This window comes from Loxodonta africana, chromosome 16 (assembly GCF_030014295.1).
Source record: "Loxodonta africana isolate mLoxAfr1 chromosome 16, mLoxAfr1.hap2, whole genome shotgun sequence".
In the NCBI taxonomy this organism is placed as follows: Eukaryota; Metazoa; Chordata; class Mammalia; order Proboscidea; family Elephantidae; genus Loxodonta; species Loxodonta africana.
In genome coordinates this window covers 70,242,112-70,261,313 of record NC_087357.1, presented here as the reverse complement: position 1 = coordinate 70,261,313, position 19,202 = coordinate 70,242,112, and the positions used below count along the sequence as shown (strand labels likewise).

The 19,202-nt window shown below is 47.5% G+C and overlaps 1 protein-coding gene across 3 annotated transcripts in view; it reads right to left on the bottom strand.

Moving 5' to 3' along the window:
- Positions 1 to 2,422: 2,422 nt before the first annotated feature.
- CHST3 (carbohydrate sulfotransferase 3) overlaps positions 2,423 to 19,202 on the bottom strand; it is a 60,681-nt gene continuing 43,901 nt past the window's right edge. For all 3 annotated transcript variants that reach the window (XM_003408885.4, XM_010589208.3, XM_023547048.2), the window contains exons 2-3: positions 10,472 to 10,714; positions 2,423 to 9,054 (exon numbers count right to left, since the gene is read on the bottom strand). In XM_003408885.4, coding sequence (XP_003408933.1) covers positions 7,773 to 9,054; positions 10,472 to 10,611 — 1,422 coding nt within the window. In that variant the 5' untranslated portion in view covers positions 10,612 to 10,714 and the 3' untranslated portion in view covers positions 2,423 to 7,772. The remainder of the gene's footprint in view (positions 9,055 to 10,471; positions 10,715 to 19,202) is intronic.

The window sequence follows — 19,202 nt, the reverse complement described above, 5'->3', positions numbered from 1 at the left end:
CATGACTGTGCCTCACATGTGCAATAGAGCCCTTGTTTTTTTCTCCCCATGCACTTTGCCCACCACCTTATCTTGAAAATATTGTTTGATGAAAAAAAGGTCCCCATGAAAAAAGAATTTCACCCATAAAAATGGTTTTGTTAGCAAACCCTGGTCAACGTGTTAAATGCCAGGTGAGTCAAAGAGAAGCAGGGCTTCTTAGGGTCTGTAATATGCTTATGGGGACTGTAACTTCCCAAGAGCTGTTTATGTGACCCTAGTTCCTTCAAACACACTTTGGGCTTGCTGACCCCAGGGCTGGACCGGCAGGCCTCTGCTCACCAAACCACTTCCCAGACTGGTTTTGCTGTCACTGCCTCAGAGACCCTGTGGGGTGTCAACTCCTTCCCAGGGCCTGGGAAGTGGGGAGGCTGGGAAGCTGAGCATAAGAAAGTGGAGGCGTGGCAGGAAGGCTCATGGTGGGAAGCAAGGAAGGTCAGAAGCCCAAAGGGTCTGGGAGGGACAGGGGAAGAGGGGAAAGATGGCTCCCCACCTGGGCTGGTGGCCGAGGGTGAGGGGGTGTGTCCAGGCTTCTCTGCTCTATGATTAGGGGCAATCTATTTATTTCTCTAGGGGGTCATTTGTGGTAGGAAACACAACCCAGAAATTAAACTAAATATACCTAGACCTAAGGGAAGTGGAGACAGCAACCCACCTGGCTGGGTGGATGGTGGGGGCGGGGGGATTCTATACAGGCTGGGATGTCAATTGCCCTGACTCGAGATTATTTTAAGGTTTGGGAAGGAAATGGTGAAATGCAGGGATACAGCGGTGGTGTTTAGGGGAAGGGGTCTCACTCCCCCATGAGACAACCCACCACATCTCCACTGTCCTGTGCTCAGTTCCCCTGCCGCCCCCACTGCTGCCGCTGTTCCTGCTTCCTCCCCTCCCCACCACAGAGCTCCAGCCTGCTGTCCCTCTGAGCACCAAAGTGAAGGCTGGCTTCTTGCTGGGAACGCCCATTCCCTCCACGTGCTGTCAGGACACAAGAGTTCTGGAATCTAATTTGCATTAAAGTTGTTTTGACTGAAGATGCTTATCTCAATGTGCAAAGCAGATCAAGACACAGTTGCTCTGGTTGAAAGGACAATGCCTGCCCTTCCAGCCACCTGTTTCTGTCGACTCAGACTCACGGTGACCCCACGTGAGTCAGAGTAGAACTGTGCGCCATAGGGCTTTCACGGCTGGATTTTTCAGAAGCAGATCACCAGCTCTTTCTTCCAGAGTGCCTCTTGGTGGACTTCAACCACCAACCTTTTGGTTAGCAGTTGAGCATGTTAACCATTTGCACTATCCAGGAACTCCTTAAAGGGGCTTCTACTGGAACAGTGGTTGTAAACTACTGATTACTCCCCTCATTCTAAAGGATACTAGAGCCCAAATGGGGAAATTACTTACCCTAGGTCACACAGCCAGATGGGACTTGTCCCCAGGTCCCCTAACCCCGAGCTTAACACCGTGACCCCAATACCCCCCAGCATGTTTTCTCCTTTTTTCAAAATGGGCAACTGAGAGCTTGACATAACTAATGCCATGATGAACCTATAAGTTCTTCTCCTTGCTCTGCCTGCCTCCTCCTTCACATACCTCTGTTAATAACTTTGTTTTTTGTTTTAAACTGATGCAAATAACCTTTTATTATGTCCGACCACCTGTGGCCTACAATCCCCACAGGAAAATCAGAGCCCAGGTATCTGATATGAATATCTTTAGCCTAATAAAAAAACGTCTGGCAGGGGACTACAAAGACACCTGTAACCCTTGTAAGATTCTGTATAAGCTCTAATGTAAAATTGCTCTTTGGGGTTCCATAAAGGCAGCCTGTGTTGCTGCTGGTTCCCGGTGATGTATGCATCTCCTTCATAAACTTTCTCACTCTTTCTGACTTGGAGTTTGTTTCATTGGCTCGACTGCTCCAGGGCACTGTTACCAGATTAGGGTAACATTTGGTCAAAACAGTCATTAACAGAGGTCTGTGAAGGAGGAGGAAGGCAGAGCAAGGAGAAGAACTTATAGGTTCATCATGGCATTAGTTGTGTCAAGCTCTCAGTTGCCCATTTTGAAAAAAGGAGAAAACATGTTGAGAAGTATTGGGGTCACAGCACGGACCCTAATCCGGTAACAACACTCCTGTCCTTGCCCCACAAGGCCTAGGTATTGCTCCCGACCTCGTTCTTACAGTCATCTCTTCCAAGCAGTTACCCTCAGCTCTGACATCTCAGTACTAAAAAAAGGTTCATTTTGCCCCCTGCACTTATCCTAATTGCCTTGCTTTTTATCACTCAGGAAGGGGGAAGGGCTTCCCAGGAAGCCCACCCCTCTGTTACAACTGTTAATTTTTCTCTTCTTACTGAGAAAAATGTCAAAGAAAAGCAGAGACACATTTCAGAGTTTGCTCGTTGCATGTTTTTGTTTTTAATTAAATAAGTCAAGTACACCATCAGATGATGGGCCACAAGGTTCACATTCTGTTCTGCAAAGCAGACCCTGACTGGCAGCGGCCACCAGCACTCTCTGAAGGGCAGTCCCTGCATTTCCAGGAGACGGCAGATCGTCTGTGGTCACAGCCACAGCCACAATATCGGGACACTGACAGCAACGGGTCTGGGAGCAGTGTAAGCGGTACCAGAGGCCAAGCGGAGTTACGTGCTACATGTGCACATGTGTGGGCACATATGTACATACTGTGGCCACGTATGGCCATGGGGAGGGGGTGTCCTGCACCACTGTGGCTATGACACAGGACTCAGGTCTTGCAAGAAGACAAGAGTTCCAGGATTCAGGAAGGATAAAGGGAGCCAGGCCAACTTAGGCTGGAATATCACAGATGGAGACATCAGGGGGTGCCCTGTTCCAGCCCAGGGCTAGAGGATGCAGGCCATTTGTTTCCCAAACATAGTACCTGGACTATAATCCAAGCCAAGGCCTGTGACCACGGCACCTGTCTGTATCCCTGGAAACACATAATATGTCTCCCATGCACAGTCACGGAGTGACAAAGGAGATGAGACCAAAGGACCTTGATGTTCTTAAGACATCTGAAGATGCCGATGCTCCTTCATCCTTGTGAGGTAAAGAGTAGCTTCCGCTATTCCTGAAACAGTGGGCAGCTGACAGGCTATGAGGCCCGCATTCAGAAAATCCTGGGCTTTCTCCTTCCTGTCTAGCTGGACCCATGCTCCAAGGCGGGGCAGTTACTAACGGGCGTTCAGATGGCTGCTGGGGCTGGGCCCATGCTCGACCAAACAGACAACATGAACCTAGGGATTGCCACAAGCAAACCTACTCGCTGGGGGCTCCTGGGCTTCAGCAGAAGCTCCTCCATTCAGTCCATACATCTAGATTGACAACACCTTTACCAAAAGTTCCCTTCAAGTTGGCTTCTTTGGGTATCTGTCCCCCATGCTCTTTCCTCTCAGCTCCGCCTGCCTAGCCCAGGAGCCCATCCCTCTGAGACCTGCCTGCTCTTCCAGACTTTGGAGGTGAGGTTGGAGGGGTCATGCCCAACAGAACGAGACTGCCTTGGAGAGAGTCACCCAGTGAGTACTTGTCTTTCACAGTCTGGGGTCTATCAGGAAACTGGACCAACTGTCAATTAAAATAGGCTCCAGTGTGGGAGGGGATCACCCAGGGTTGGAGGGGGCTTTAAAGATCAGGTCCAGACCATGATCTGACGCTCGCCTCTCTCTCCACCATCTAAGCTAAGCGCCCTTCTTCGGGACTGGGGCTGCACAACCTCTTGCTGTCATCGGACACATGGCAGGGATGGTAGGAAAAGATGCAGTTGTGATGGGCTGGGTGGGTACCCTCTGCTACTTTGGGGTTTAGTCAGCAGCTGCCCAATTACACCAGCCTCTGGCAGTAGGTCCCAGGCTGAGAGCCCTAGCAGACAGTGAATAAATTCACTACAAAAAATTTTTTTCTGTTCATGATTTATTTTCAAGTGTGTGTATCACATACAGGGACAAAAGGATGGAATTGGCCTTAGTAATAATTGGTGGTCCGGCCAGCATGTGATACACAGAGCTGTGTGTCTAGTGCCTCAGGAATCCTGCCCCCCACTGACTGTCCCCAAGGACCTCCCAGTGCCTCTTCTCCACTCCCAGGTTTATAATTATAAACCAGGCCCAGAGGTGAAGCCAGGAATAGACAGCTGTGGCAAGGGCCTGCGAGTGGTGGACACTCCCCTGTCTCACCCAGGCCTGGAATGTTCTGCACTATTTAAATAGGCTGGGCTAAAGAGGTCTTCATCAACTAGAGAGAAGATGAATGAACGCTTTTTGCTGAATGAGCCTGTTGTGCTGAGGAAGCTGGTGGCCCATAGTGGTGAGGCCTCAGCTGCTCCCTGACTCCAGGTGGTGGGTACTATGGAGGTGAAGGCTCTTGGTGGGCAAGCAAGACCAGAGGGGAAACCAGAGCTGGTCTCACTGGAAAAGGAGGGACAGCCCCCAGCTCTACCACCTTCCCCATGCCAGCTCCCCGCTGAAAACGCCAAACGCACGACCCGTCATGTCCCACGGTACATAAGGTTGGTAGTTACCCACCCCCCCACTACTCTCACCCAAACGCTGAGGGTTCCCAGAGCACTGCTGAGCCCCAGGGGGATACACTTCATGGCAACACACACTTGGGTTGTGTCCTGTCTCAAACACCCGGGCACAGGGCCCCAATGTCACATCTTCAAATGTGCGAGAAACAAACCAAACAAAAACCCTTACACAATACCAAGGGGTGACCAAGACCAGGGGCTCTTGGTTTATCTCCCTCCCCTCCCCCCCTCATATTTTGAATTGTCTTCAGATGTCCTTGTGGGTATGCAGTGTGTGAATGGTTTCTATGATTATTATCTTGTCTTTATTTTGGTACAGCTTTGAGTCCCTGCCAATAATAAGGTATTTTCTGTTTCTTCTTTTTCATAAAATAAATAAATTAAGTCAACTTGCAGTGTACAAAATGTCAATGTCCTGAGAAGTTTCAAAGGTCCATTCTTGGTCCCGTCCTCAGAGGGCTAGCTGAGGGATTGAGGCGGTGGCCCCAGAGACGCTGGAAGGAAGGAACAGATCTGCTGTCCAAACTTGGAGCTTCCCTAGGAAGAACCCGTATAGAGGTTGCTCCTCCCACTCCCGCCCCACTTGGGGAACAGACGAGGTGGTAGTTTGGGGGCTGGGGAAGAAAAGCCAGCACTTCTGGGCCTGCCAGAAAGGTCAGGTTCCACTTTACTCCAAGTCAAGTGTTCACAGCTGGAGTCCTTTTGACATTAAAGCCAGCTCCCTGGACAGCCTCTCCTTGGACTGTAAAACCCAGAACGGAGACATCCTTGAGTGGCTGAAGTCCGTGGTATTGGAGACTCAGAAAGGCTCAAATATGCTGATTACGACAAATCCCACAAGATGGCGGCTGTCCTCACCTTTTTAAACAGCAACTTCCTATCAGGACGCACTCACTGGTCCCCACAGCAGCAGCAACCGGATCCTGTACTTCCCTGGTGTCTGCATTACTCAAACCAAAACTAAGCCCTCTGGGTTTGACAACGGTTCACGTCTGATGTAGAAGTTGTCCAGGAAATCAGAAACAGAGTATTTGAATGGATTCCCTAAGCCCGCAGCCCTTGGTGAGCTGTCATAGTTCCCTCCCTGCAAGCTCTGGGCCCAGTACTGAGTTTTGCTCTGGGTTTGGGTGTGGGAGCTAGGGAAGGACTTCCACTTTGGGGAGATGTGCTGCTTGGCGATGGGGCCTCTGGCCCCCAAGGAAATGTGCTGGATTCTCGGGGGGATTTTCGAGGACTTTTCAAGGCTGGCCTTTTCTCAGGGAGGGGGTAAAGACTGCTCATTCATGCTGCTTCTGGGCATTCAACAAGAACATCGGTGGTTTCTGAGATTCGTTCCACATGGGGTTCAAACAGAAAGGCCTGGGGCAAAGTGGCTCCCACGTGGCCCCTCAGCTTAGATCCTTCTGGGGAAGCATCCCCGCTCCCTCTCCTCTTTCTTCCTCTCCTCTCCCAAGTGCTCCCTGCTGGTTCTCTAGTCTCCCTAAGTCCCAGACTGCCTCCCAGGGGCACTCCTTCGAGTCAAAACCAAAAACACAGGCACCAAACAAGAAAGACACCAAACCATAAACAGCTTTAAAAAAGACCCAAATAAAACACCCAGCCCAGCTCCAGTTGAGCAATGCTCTTCCCAGAGCCCTAAAGGAAGAATTCCAGACACTGGCTGTAACCATGACGACCAGCTGGCTGACCTCTGTCCATAGGGAGCAGGCTGGCTTCTCAGGGGAGGGGGTATCCTGATGTGACTTCTCCCCGAAGAGCACACTGTACTTTCTTCCTGGCCCGGCCCCAGCTGAGGCCTGGCTGGAAATGGCGGGGCCATGGGCTGCTTTTCACCTCCAGGGACCCCAGCTGCTTTGGCTGGTCAGGCTGAAGGCAGCCTTCAAGCACAGACAAGCTCTCAGAGCTGGCCAAGCTACCACGGGGCCTTTGGGCTCAGTCACGTGAGCGTTGGCCACGCCATTTCAAAACATCCTGTCTGCCAGCAACGAGGACGTGGATGGTCAGAGGAGGTAGCCAGGAGAAGCCAAGGTGGACAGGAATCGCAGACTTGGCTGTTCTACACCACTGTTCAGTCGAAACTGGTCAGGGAATTGGGTGGAAGTGGATCTGGCATGTCACCATGTCCCCTTCCCCCGCTTCCCCAAATAATTCTAAAAACATAATTAAAGGCTCCTCTTTAGGTGGGTGGTGCAGATGAACCCTGTGGACATAAAGCAATGAGAAGCTTGCCTATGTGTGTGTGTGTGTATGTGTGTGGACTTGGGTTTTCATGATGCTCTCACGTCTGTGTTTGGGGTGTGCATGTTGGTATTCATTGCTATGTGTTTTTTAGCTCTATAAAAAAGGGTTCATATTCATCAGAATGCCGCCACAGCTATAAAAAAAAAAAAACAAAAACGAGTTGCCATTGGAACTGTGCTCCACAGGGTTTCCAAGGGCTGAACTTACAGAAGTAGATAGTCAGGCCTTTCATTAAGGAACCTCTGGATGGACTCGAACCTCCAACCTCTCGGTTGGCAGCCGAACTGTAAACTGTCTGCACCACCATGGACTCGGCACAGTTATACCAGCTAATAAAATAACATTCATTCTGTACTGGTTGGTAAACAGCTGCTGTCACCTGGTGATCCCCGAATGCCCTCTCTTCCTCCATACCCTGGGCTGTGCTGGCTCCTCCCCAAAGACCTGCCCTGACTCCAGACTTCCACAACCCAGAAACTAAAAGGCTAACACTGGGCATTTCAGGAGGTCTAAAAGTGTCTGGCCAGGACCCACCTTCTGCCTGGCTGCTATGTGTCTGGACTCTTGCCCACAGGCATAGCGGCATTATTTGTGTTTAATGTATGTTTCTGTCTGCGTGTGTGTGCGCATGCATGCTTGTGTGAGTGATAGGCTTGTCATAGGCCCAGGCCTGCCCGGGCCTGCTCTGGAGACCGCAGCCCCTGAGGTCTGGGTTTGATGGCCCCCCAGGGTTGCAGGCACCGTCCTGCTGCCAGGGAGAAACCCCAGGGCCCCGGATGTGCTGGCAAAGCTAGCTGGCATGGGACCTACTTCTACAGCAGAGGGGCTCCCTGCCCACTGCACGCCTCCCGCCTGCCCTCTGCACGCCAGTCTCACTGCTGGCCTGCGAGTGAGGAAGGCAAGGCCGACTACCATGAGGAGGGGTACGGGTGGCCGGGGCCCCCTACGTGACCCAGAAGGCACCACGCTCCTCCAGTAGGCTAAAGGAGCGGTTGGTAAGGGACGCAGCATCCTGTACCAGTCTGTAGCCAAAGAGACGCATGGCGGGGCCGCAGGCGGCCTGCACCACCTGTGCCAGCTTAAAGGGCATGCTGAAGCGCCACTTCTCAAACTGCTCCGAGGAGTTCTTCTGCGTGGAGTAGATGCCGCTACTGTCCTGGGCCGCCTGGGTGTTCTTCTGGATCCAGTCCTCCACCTGTGGGGTCAGGGCTATGCCCGCAAAGCGGTACATCTCACGTGCCTTCTGCAGGGGCTGGCGCGCCACGTCCTCGTAGCGCACCAGCATGTAGCGGCCCTGCAGCCAGGTGGGCTGCCGCAGGCCCAGCTCGGCTGACAGGCGGATGCTCTCGCAGTTGCCCCGGAGCCGCTGCACCTCCTCCTCTCTCAGCTGGTCCTGGCCCTCGGCGAGCCACTTCTTCCAGGTCTCATACTTGCCGGCGAAGGCCACCATACGGGAGGCCAGCACGGCTCGGGGGTCTCGCACCAGCTGGATGACGCGCAGGTCCAGCCGGGGGTCCTCGGCCAGCGGCTGCAGAAACTCCAGCTGCCGGATGCGGACGGCCTTGAGGGCCATGTGCTCCTTGCGGCGGCAGGCCTCTGCGGCCAGCGTCACGTTGAGGGGGCCGCAGCGGCGATTCTTGCAGTGGTACTTCTCGAAGACCTTCTTGACCAAGGGCGTGCACACCGGGTCCTCGCAGAGCGAGCGGCTGGAGCTCCGGCGGAACATGAACTGCGTCAGGTGGTCCTCCGGCAGGGGGTTGATGAAGTGCTCCAGGACGTAAAGGTCGCACAGGAAGAGCTGCTTGAGCACGTCGCGGTACACCAGGGCCGAGCCGGCGGCATTGGCGCCTCCGGGCTCAAAGGACACCGTGCGCTCGACATGCCACAGCGGCTCAAAGAGGTAGAAGATGTTGCCCTGCTGGTTGAAGAACTCGCCAACGAAGGAGGAGCCAGTGCGCGTGGTGGCCATGAGCAGCACGTGGCGCCGGGGCCCGGCCACAGCGGGCTGGGGTGGCTTCTCCTCCTCTTCCTCCCCTTCAGCCTCAGCTTCCGGCTCCAAGCCCAGCTGCAGGCTTAGGTTTCGCAGGCGACTCTGTAGCTGGGAGAAGGCAGAATCAAGCTCCCTCAGGGACAAAAGGGATGCATTCTCGGCCAAGAGCAGGGCTGGGTTGGTGCTGTTGGCATCTGCCAGAGCCTGGGGGATCTGCTTCAGCTTGTCTGACACCCTGTGAGGAGGGAGACAGGGGTCAGTGACTGATCCGGTCTTGATGTCATGGGCAAGGGTGGGAGCCCATGGACAGGCAGGTCTTGGTACAGGTACCCTGATGGGCAGAGCTGCCATGTGCAGCTGCCCAGGTTGTATACTGCTCAACCCCCGGGGAGTGCCACTCACATAGACTGCACAGCCTGCTCCTCCAAGCAGCTTCCCAGACTGATTACCCTAAGCCTGCCTTAATTGTGTTTCCCCAGAAGCAGATGTGGAGGCAATGATTCAAGAATAAGTAGTTAATTTGGGACAGAAATCACAGGAAGAATTCATAGAGGAGTAGGGAAGTGAGGCAGGGAAGGAAAGAAGTCAATAAAGGGTATGATGCTATGGAGCAGGTTACCCTTCTGGGCAACCAAGGCTCAGTCTGACTGGGGGACTCGGGGAGACAGTGTTGAGCACCTCACAGGACTGTCTTCCCCAAGGGGTGGAATATACCCACCTGGCCTGCAGAAAGCTGCTCCCAGAGGCATTAACTCCCTGGCACTACTAGTTGACAGTGTGGGGGTAGAGAGAAAGCCTTCAGGTAGAAGGTTGCAGGAGCCTGCTGTAGGTCCCTGTAGGCATGAACTGGAAGTTCATGCTGAGGAGACCCAGGTGGGGCACTGGTAGTGTCTACACAGCCCAATCCCTAGCCTACCCATCTTGGCTGGTGCTTCCTGGCAGGGTTTGTGCCTGGGAGGAGGGCAGATCTAAGAACTCTGTCTAGCAGGCCCACTAGCAGGGCCACTGGCCACAGTGGTACACTGCCAACTCTAGGGAGCGGCGTTCCCAGTGTAGCCTATGTGAGTGGCACTCCCTGGGGTTCAGCAGTTCACAACCTGGGCAGCTGCACAGGGCAGCCCCGCCTACCAGGCTATCCGTACCAGGACCTGCCTTTCCATGGGCTCACCCTTACCCATGACACCAAGACTGGTAAAGGGGGGCTGCTAACGTCAGGCATTATTCTAGGCCAAAAAAGTAAGTAAATAATAATAATCATAGCCAGTAAGTACTGGATATCAACTGTATGCCAGACATTGGGCTAAATGTTTTTACATTTTCTCACTTAATCTTCACATCGTTAGCCACCTTTTATACTGTTTACAGTTTCAGAAAGGTGAAGTAACTCACCCTGAATCTCATGGCTGGAAAAGCCAGGGTTGGGATTCCAACCCAGGGTGCCCAAGTCCAGAGCCCAGGATCTTACCACTGTGCAGTCGTGCCACCCTCTCCTCATAAGGACATCTGATGACCCACTGACTGGGACACAGGAAGTGCTGGATAATTACTTGCCAAATGTATAAGTTTGCAGGTCCCCATGGAACCCTACAGGTGGCTCTCTGTCCCTACCTCACCCCACCTTGATAAGGAAGACTTGTGCCAGCATCTCTCACCTTGATATGATTTTATTTTCCTTTTCAATGAAGACAAAAACTACCACCACGAAAGCCAGGAAAAGGGCATATTTGCTCCTCATCCTCAGGCTGTGCAGAAAGTCCCGGCAGTCCTGGGGCAGAGGGAGTCCTTTATCCATGGGGAGGGGTGGGCAACGGGCTCCTCCGGCCAGTCGTGGGACTCAGCTCAGGGGCGTCCCTTGGGAGCTGGCTCATCGACTTCAGGTGGGGGACACCCTCGTCCTGTGGAGAGACAGGCAGTCAGGACACCGTTCGTAGACAGGGAACGAGGAGGACGTCTCTCCACCAGATCTGGCCCAACTTTGCAGCCAGAACCCCAGACCCACTCTTACCACCCACCATGACCCAGAGACTTGGAATCAGACCATCTAAGATGCTAGTGGACCCTTGGGCTAATTCATTCCACCTCCAGAAGTTTATCCCATCAACACACTGGTTCCCAGGTTGAAGGCGTATGTATGGAAAAGAATGTTCCTTGTAGCGCACATGTTTGCAATAGCCCAAGACTGAAAACACCTCAATAAAAATGATGGTGCATACAAACAATGGATTCTTATGTTGCCACAAAGAATAATAAGGTGGATCTATAAATGCTGATGTGGAATAACCTACAAAACACATTAAAAAAAGAAAGAAAAAAAAACACGAAGTGCAGACACAGTGTGTTTATGTGGGACAAGTTTCCTCAACCTCGGCCCTATTGACATTTTGGACTGGATAATTCTTTCCTGGCAGGAGGGGAGTGTCTTAGTCATCTAGTGCTGCTGTAACAGAAATACCACAAGTGGATGGCTTTAACAAAGAGAAGTTTATTCTCTCACAGTTCAGTAAGCTAGAAGTCCAAATTCGGGGTGCTGGCTCTAGATGAAGACTTTGTCAGCTCTAGAAGGACAGTCCTTATTGTCAGTCTTCCCTTGGTCTGGAAGCATTCTCCGCACAGGAACCTCGGGTCCAACGGACACACTCTGCTCCCAGCACTGTTTTCTTGGTGGTATGAGGTCCCCATGTCTCTCTGCTCCCTTCTCTCTTTTATATCTCAAAAGAGATTGGCTTAAGACTGTCTAATCTTGTAGAGCTCATCAATATAACTGCCACTAATCCGTCTCATTATATCATAGTGATAGAATTTACAACATCTGGGGAAATCACATCAGATGACAAAATGACAGACAATTATACACTATTGGGAATCATGACCTAGCCAAGTTGACAGATATTTTGGGGGGACACAGTTCAACCCATGACTGGGAGCTTGCCCAGCATCTCAGCCAGGGAGCCAGCCCTCCGTCATACCACATCCTGGGGACCTTCCACCTGGGGGCGGGATGCCTTGTCCTGTGCATTGTAGGATGTTTAACAGCATCCTTGGTCTCTACCCACTAGATGCCAGTAGCACCCTCACTCCTGTTGGGACAATCGAAAATGTCTCCAGACATTGCCCAATGTCCCCTGGAGTGGGTGGGGGGGTGGGTAGGGTGGGCTGGGAAGGTAGAAAAACATTCTGGGTTGAGAACCACTGATGTAGTCTGATCCCATTTGAAAAAAAAAAAAGTGGGAGAAACTATAGATGCCTGCCCACAAATGGACAGTGACTGCAGGAAGACACAAGGCCGCGTAACAATGATTGCCTCTAGGAAGGGGGCACTGTGGGTCAGGAGGAAAGGGTGGGGTGAGTCTTAGCTTTGCTAGGTAAAATTCTGTACTGTTTGAAATTTTATCATGCATATGTATACATTTAAAAAAAATTCTTATTGTGCTTTAAGTGAAAGTTTACAAATCAAGTGAGTCTCTCATACAAAAATTTATATACACCTTGCTACATACTCCTAGTTGCTCTCCCCCAATGAGACAGCACACTCCTTCTCTCCACTTTCTATTTTCGTGTCCTTTCAGCCAGCTTCTGATCACCTCTCCCCTCTCATCTCCCCTCCAGACAGGAGCTGCCACATAGTCTCCTGTGACTACTTGATCCAAGAAGCTCACTCTTCACCAGTTATCATTTTCTATGCCATAGTCCAGTCTAATCCCTGTCTGAAGAGTTGGCTTTGGGAATGGTTCCTGTCCTGGGCTAACAGAAGGTCTGCGGACCATGACGTCTGGGGTCCTCCTACTCTCTGTCAGACCATTATGTTTGGTCTTTTTACCAGAATTTGAGGTTTGCATCCCACTGCTCTCTTGCTCCCTCAGGGGTTCTCTGTTGTGTTCTCTGCCAGGGCAGTCATCAGTTGTAGCCGGGAGCCATCTAGTTCTTCTGGTCTCAGGCTGATGTAGTCTCTGGCTCATGTGGCCCTTTCTGTCTCTTGGGCTCATAATTACTTTGTATCTTCTGTGTTCTTCATTCTCCTTTGTTCCAGGTGGGTTGAGACCAATTGATGCATCTTGGATGGCCGCTTGCTAGCGTTTAAGACCCCAGATGCCACTCTCCAAACTGGGGTGTAGATGGTCTTCTTAATAGATTTTATTGTGCCAAAACCACGGTCCCTAAACCCCTGCCCCTGCTATGCTGGCCTTTGAAGCGTTCAGTTTATTCAGGAAACTTCTTTGCTTTTGGTTTAGTCCAATTGTACTGACCTCTCCTGTATTGTGTGAAACCCCCCCCCGCGCTCCCTCCCTTCCCACTCTCATAACCATCAAAGAATATTTTCTTCTCTGCTTAAACTATTTTTCGAGTTCATATAAGACTAGTCTCATACAATCTTTGCCCTTTTGCAACTGACTAATTTCACTTAGCATAATACCTTCCAGATCCCTCCATGTTAGGATATGTTTCACGTATTCATCATTGTTCTTTACCAATGTGTAGTATTCCATTGTGTGAATATACCATAATTTATTTATCCATTGCATCCGCTGATGGGCACCTTGGTTGCTTCCATCTTTTTGCTATTGTAAACAGTGCTGCAATGAACATGGGTATGCATATATCTGTTCATATAAAGGCTCTTATTTCTCTAGGATATATTCCAAGGAGTGGGATTACTGGATCATATGGTAGTTCTATTTCTAGCTTTTTAAAGAAGCACCAAATCTATTTCCAAAATGGTTGTACCATTTTACATTACCACCAGCAGTGTAGAAGTGTTCCAGTCTCTCCACAATCTCTCCAACATTTATTATTTTATGTTTTTTGGATTAATGCCAGCCTTGCTGGAGTAAGATGGAATCTCATGGTAGTTTTGATTTGCATTTCTGTAATGGCTAATGATCATGAGCATTTCCTCATGTATCTGTTCGCCACCTGAATGTCTTCTTTAGTGAAGTGCCCGTTCATATCCTTTGCCCATTTTTTAATCAGGTTATTTGTCTTTTTGTAGTTGAGTTTTTGCAGTACATGTAGATTTTAGAGATCAGACGCTGATCAGAAATGTCATAGCTAAAAACTTTTTCCCAGTCTGTAGGTAATCTTTTTACTCTTTTGGTGAAGTCTTTGGATGAGCATAGGTGTTTGATTTTTAGGAGCTCCCAGTTATCTAGTTTCTCTTCTGCATTGTTAGTAATGTTTTATATACTGTTTATGCCATGTATTAGGGCTCCTAGCGTTGTGCCTATTTTTTCTTCCATGATCTTTATTGTTCTAGATTTTATATTTAGGTCTTTGATCCATTTTGAGTTAGTTTTTGTGCATGGTGTGAGGTATGGGTCTTGTTTCATTTTTTTGCAGATGGATATACAGTTAGGCTGGCACCATTTGTTAAACAGACTGTCTTTTCCTGATTTAACTGACGTCAAGCCTTTGTCAAATATCAGTTGCTCATATGTGGATGGATTTATGTCTGGATTCTCAATTCTGTTCCATTGGTCTATGTATCTGTTGTACCAGTACCAGGCTGTTTTGACTTCTGTGGCAGTATAATGGGTTCTAAAATCAGGTAGAGTGAGGCCTCCCACTTTGATCTTCTTTTTCAGTAATGCTTTACTTATCCAGAATCTCTGGTGGCCTAGTGCTTAAGGGCTACCGCTGCTAACCAAAGGGTCGGCAGTTCGAATCCGCCAGGTGCTCCTTGGAAACTCTATGGGGCAGTTCTACTCTGTCCTATAGGGTCGCTATGAGTCGGAATTGACTCGATGGCACTGCCTTTGGCTTTTTTAGCTTACTTATCCAAGGCCTCTATCCCTTCCATATGAAGCTGATGATTTGTTTCTCCATCTCATTAAAAAATGCTGTTGGAATTTGGATCGGAATTGCATTGTATCTATAGATGACTTTTGGTAGAATAGACATTTTTATAATGTTAAGTCTTCCTATCCATAAGCAAGGTATATTTTTCCACCTATGTAGGTCTTTTTTTTTTTTTTTATGTAGGTCTTTTTTGGTTTCTTGCAGTAGCGTCTTGTAGTCTTCTTTGTATAGGTCTTTTACGTCTCTAGTAAGATTTATTCCTAAGTATTTGATCTTCTTGGGGGCTACTGTAAATGGTATTGATTTGGTGATTTCCTCTTCAAAGTTCTCTTTGTTGGTGCAGAGGAATCCAACTGATTTTTGTGTGTTTATCTTGTAACCTGATACTGTATCTCTTAGTTTCAGTAGTTTTCTTGAGGATTCCTTAGAGTTTTCTGTGTATAAGATCATGTCATCTGCAAATAGAGATACTTTTACTTCTTCCTTACCAAACTGGATGCCCTTTATTTCTTTATCTAACCTAATTGCTCTGGCTAGGACTTCCAGCACAGTGTTGAGTAAGAGGGGTGATAAAGGGCATCCATGTCTGGTTCCCAATCTCAAGGGGAATGCTTTCAGACTCTTTCCATTTAGGATGATGTTGGCTGTTGGCTTTGTATAAATGCCCTTTATTATGTTAAGGAATTTTCCTTCTATTCCTATTTTGCTGAGAGTTTTTATCATGAATGGGTGTTGAACTTTGTCAAATGCCTTTTCTACATCAGTTGATAAGATCATGTGGTTCTTGTCTTTTGTTTTATTTATAGGATGTATTACATGAATTGTTTTTCTCATGTTGAACCATCCCTGCATACCTGGTATGAATCCCACTTGGTCATGGTGAATTATTTTTTTGATATGCTGTTGAATTCTATCAGCTAGAAATTTGTTGAGGATTTTTGTATCTAAGTTCATAAGGGATATAGGTCTGTAATTTTTTTTTTTGTGTGTGGTGTCTTTACCTGGTTTTGGTATCAGGGATATGCTGGCTTCATAGAATGAGTTTGGGAGTATTCCGTCCTTTTCTATGCTGTGAAATACCTTTGGTAGTGGTGGTGTTAACTCTTCTCTGAAAGTTTGGTAGAACTCTGCAGTGAAGCTGTCCGGGCCAGGGCTTTTTTTTTTTGTTGTGAGTTTTTTGATTACCTTTTCAATCTCTTCTTTTGTTGTGGGTTTATTTAGTTGTTTGTGTTACTGTAGGTAGGTAGTGTGTTTCTAGAAATTCATCCATTTCTTCTAGGTTTTCAAATTTGTTAGAGTACAATTTTTTGTAGTAATTTGATATGATTCTTTTAATTTCAGTTGAGTCTGTTGTGATATTGCCCATCTCATTTCTCATTCGGGTTATTTGCTTCCTGTCCTGTTTTTCTTTTGTCAGTTTGGCCGATGGTTTATCAATTTTGTTCATTTTTTCAAAGAACCAGCTTTTGGTCTTGTTAACTCTTTCAATTGTTTTTCTGTTCTCTATTTCATTTAATTCTGCTCTAATTTTTATTATTTGCTTTCTTCTGGTGCCTGAGGGTTTCTTTTGTTGCGCTCTTTCTATTTGTTCAAGTTGTAGGGATAATTCTTTGATTTTGGCCCTTTCTTCTTTTTGGATATGTGCATTTATTGATATAAATTGACCTCTGAGCACTGCTTTTGCTGTGTCCCAAAGGTTCTCATAGGAATTGTTTTCATTCTCATTGTATTCTCTGAATTTCTTTATTCCATCCTTTATGTCTTCTATAACCCAGATGTTTTTGTGCAGGGTATTGTTCAGTTTCCAAGTGTTTGATTTCTTTTCCCGGCTTTTTCTGTTATTGATTTCTACTTTTATGGACATATGGTCAAAGAAGATACTTTGTAATATTTCAATGTTTTGGATTCTGCTAAGGCTTGCTTTATGACCTAATATGTGGTCTATTCTAGAGAATATTGCATTTGCACCAGAAAAGAAAGTATACTTGGCTGCTGTTGGGTGGGTTGTTCTGTATATGTCTATGAGGTCAAGTTGGTTGATTGTGGCATTGAGATCTTCCGTGTCTTTATTGAGCTTCTTTCTGGATGTTCTGTCCTACACCGAAAATGGTGTGTTGAAGTCTCCTGCTATAATTGTGGAGCTGTCTATCTCACCTTTCAATGCTATTAGAGTTTGTTGCATGTATCTTGCAGCCCTGTCAATGGGTGCATAAATGTTTAACATGGTTATATCCTCCTAGTATATTGTCTCTTTAATCATTATATAGTGTCCTTCCTTATCCTTTGTGGTGGATTTAATTTTAAAGTCTACTTTGTCAGAAATTAATACTGCCACTCCTGCTCGTTTTTGATTGTTGTTTGCTTGATATATTTTTTTTCCATCCTTTGAGTTTTAGTTTGTTTGTGTCTCTAAGTCTAAAGTGTGTCTCTTGTAGGCAGTATATAGACGGATTGTGTTTTTTTATCCATTCTGCCACTCTCTGTCCCTTTATTGGTGCATTTAGTCCATTTACTTTCCACGTAATTATGGATAGATATGAGTTTAGTGCTGTCATTTTGATGTCTTTTTTTGTGTGTTGTTGACAGTTTCTTTTTCCCACTTAATTTTTTTGTGCTAAGTAGTTTATCTTTATATATTGTCTTTTCCTCTTATTCATTGTTGTTGATTTTGTTTCTGCTGAGTCCCCATTTTTTTCTTGAATTTTAGTTCGATGAGTAGGATTGTTAGTCTCCTTTGTGGTTACCTTAATATTTACCCCTATTTTTCTAAGTTTAAACCTAACTTTATTTCTTTATATCACCTTGTCTTCTTCTCCATATGAAAGATCTATGACTGCATTTCTTAGTCCCTCTTTATTGTTTTTATGTTGTCTTCTTTTACATAATGACATTGCTGTTTCCCTGTTTTGAGTGTTTTTTTATCTTGATTTATTTTTGTGATTTCTGTTCTAGGTTGACATATGATTGCTCTGACTGGTGTTCTAGTCTTGGGTTGATATCTGATATTATTGATTTTGCAACCAGAGAGCTCCCTTTAGTAGTTCTTGTAGTTTTGGTTTGGTTTTTATGAATTCCCTAAACTTCTGTTCATCTGGAAATGTCCTAATTTCGTCTTCATATTAGAGAGACAGTTTTGCTGGATATGTGATTCTTGGCTGGCAATTTTTTTCCTTCAATGCTTTATATAAGTCATCCCATTGCCTTCTTGCCTGCATGGTTTCTGCTAAGTAGTCCGAGCTTATTCTTATTGACTCTCCTTTGTAGGTGACTTTTCCTTTATCCCTAGCTGCTCTTAAAACTCTCTCTTTATCTTTGGTTTTGGCAAGTTGGATTATAATATGTCTTGGTGACTTCCTTTTATGATCTACCTTATGTGGAGTTCGATGAGCATCTTGGATAGATATCTTCTCATCTTTCACGATATCAGGGAAGTTTTCTGCCAACAAATCTTCAGCAATTCTCTCTGTATTTTCTGTTATCCCTCCCTGTTTCGGTACTCCAGTCACTCGTAGGTTATTTCTCTTGATGAAGTCCCGCCTGATTCTTAGGGTTTCTTCATTTTTTTAAATTCTTTTATCTGATTTTTCTTCAAATATATTGGTGCCAAGTGCTTTATGGGCACCCAATGCTTTTGGTTGTAAGAACTGGGAGGTACCAGTTATCCTTGGACCCCTGTCGGGGGTGGCTGGGTGACCTGAGTGGAGCCACCAGTCCTTAGACCCCTGATATGGGTAAGTGAGGACCCTGTTTAATAGGCAAAGCAGTATCAAACATCAAACACCCACCTCTCCACTGCACAGCTGAAACAGTTGTAGTCTGCCAACAAGGGCCTATTCTCCTGAAATAGGCCTACACAAGTCCATGCAGTGGGGAAAGGTATTCAAAGCCCACGGACCATTTATGTCTGGATAGGAGCCACTTCTGTCCTGAGGTTCCCAGGTTAGTAGAGCTGGCAGATTATCTTTTCCCCCAATTGTGAATTTATTCCTTCTCCAAGGCCAGGAGAATGGTTCAGAACACTCAGCAGCTGAAATCAACAGCCACTGAAGCCAGCTTGGGGGCTGGGGACGTGGTAAAATATACGCAAGTACTTAGCTTTTGCTGAAGGGACCGTTCTCCTCTGGTTCTGGAGGTGTGAGTAGGCTGTGCGGCTGGCTGTTTCTCCCCGAGGAAACTGCAGCCAAATGCTACCACCAGCCCCCCACAGTCGCTCCCGGGAACCGTACCTGAGGGTTCCCAGCAATTCAGGTCCGGCAGCTCCTCTTTGCTTCTGAATTGTCTCTCCCTCCCCCTGATGCTGAGTCTGTTTTCTAACTTTGCCTTTGGTGTTCAGGGCTCCTTGCTTGTCATAATCGTTTCACTTGTTTTTTGGGGTCTTTGTTGTAATTTTTTTTGTTGTAATAGGGATCAGCAGAAGCATCTGACTACTCCACTGTCTTGGCTCCGCCCCTCTGTGTATGTTTTTTAAGATTACTAAAGAAACACTGTGCATCTGTTAAGGGTAATGGGATCATTTGGAAGAGGATAGTGGTGATGGTTGAACAAGTTGAAGGTGCTTAATGTCACTGAACTATACATGTAAAAAGTGAT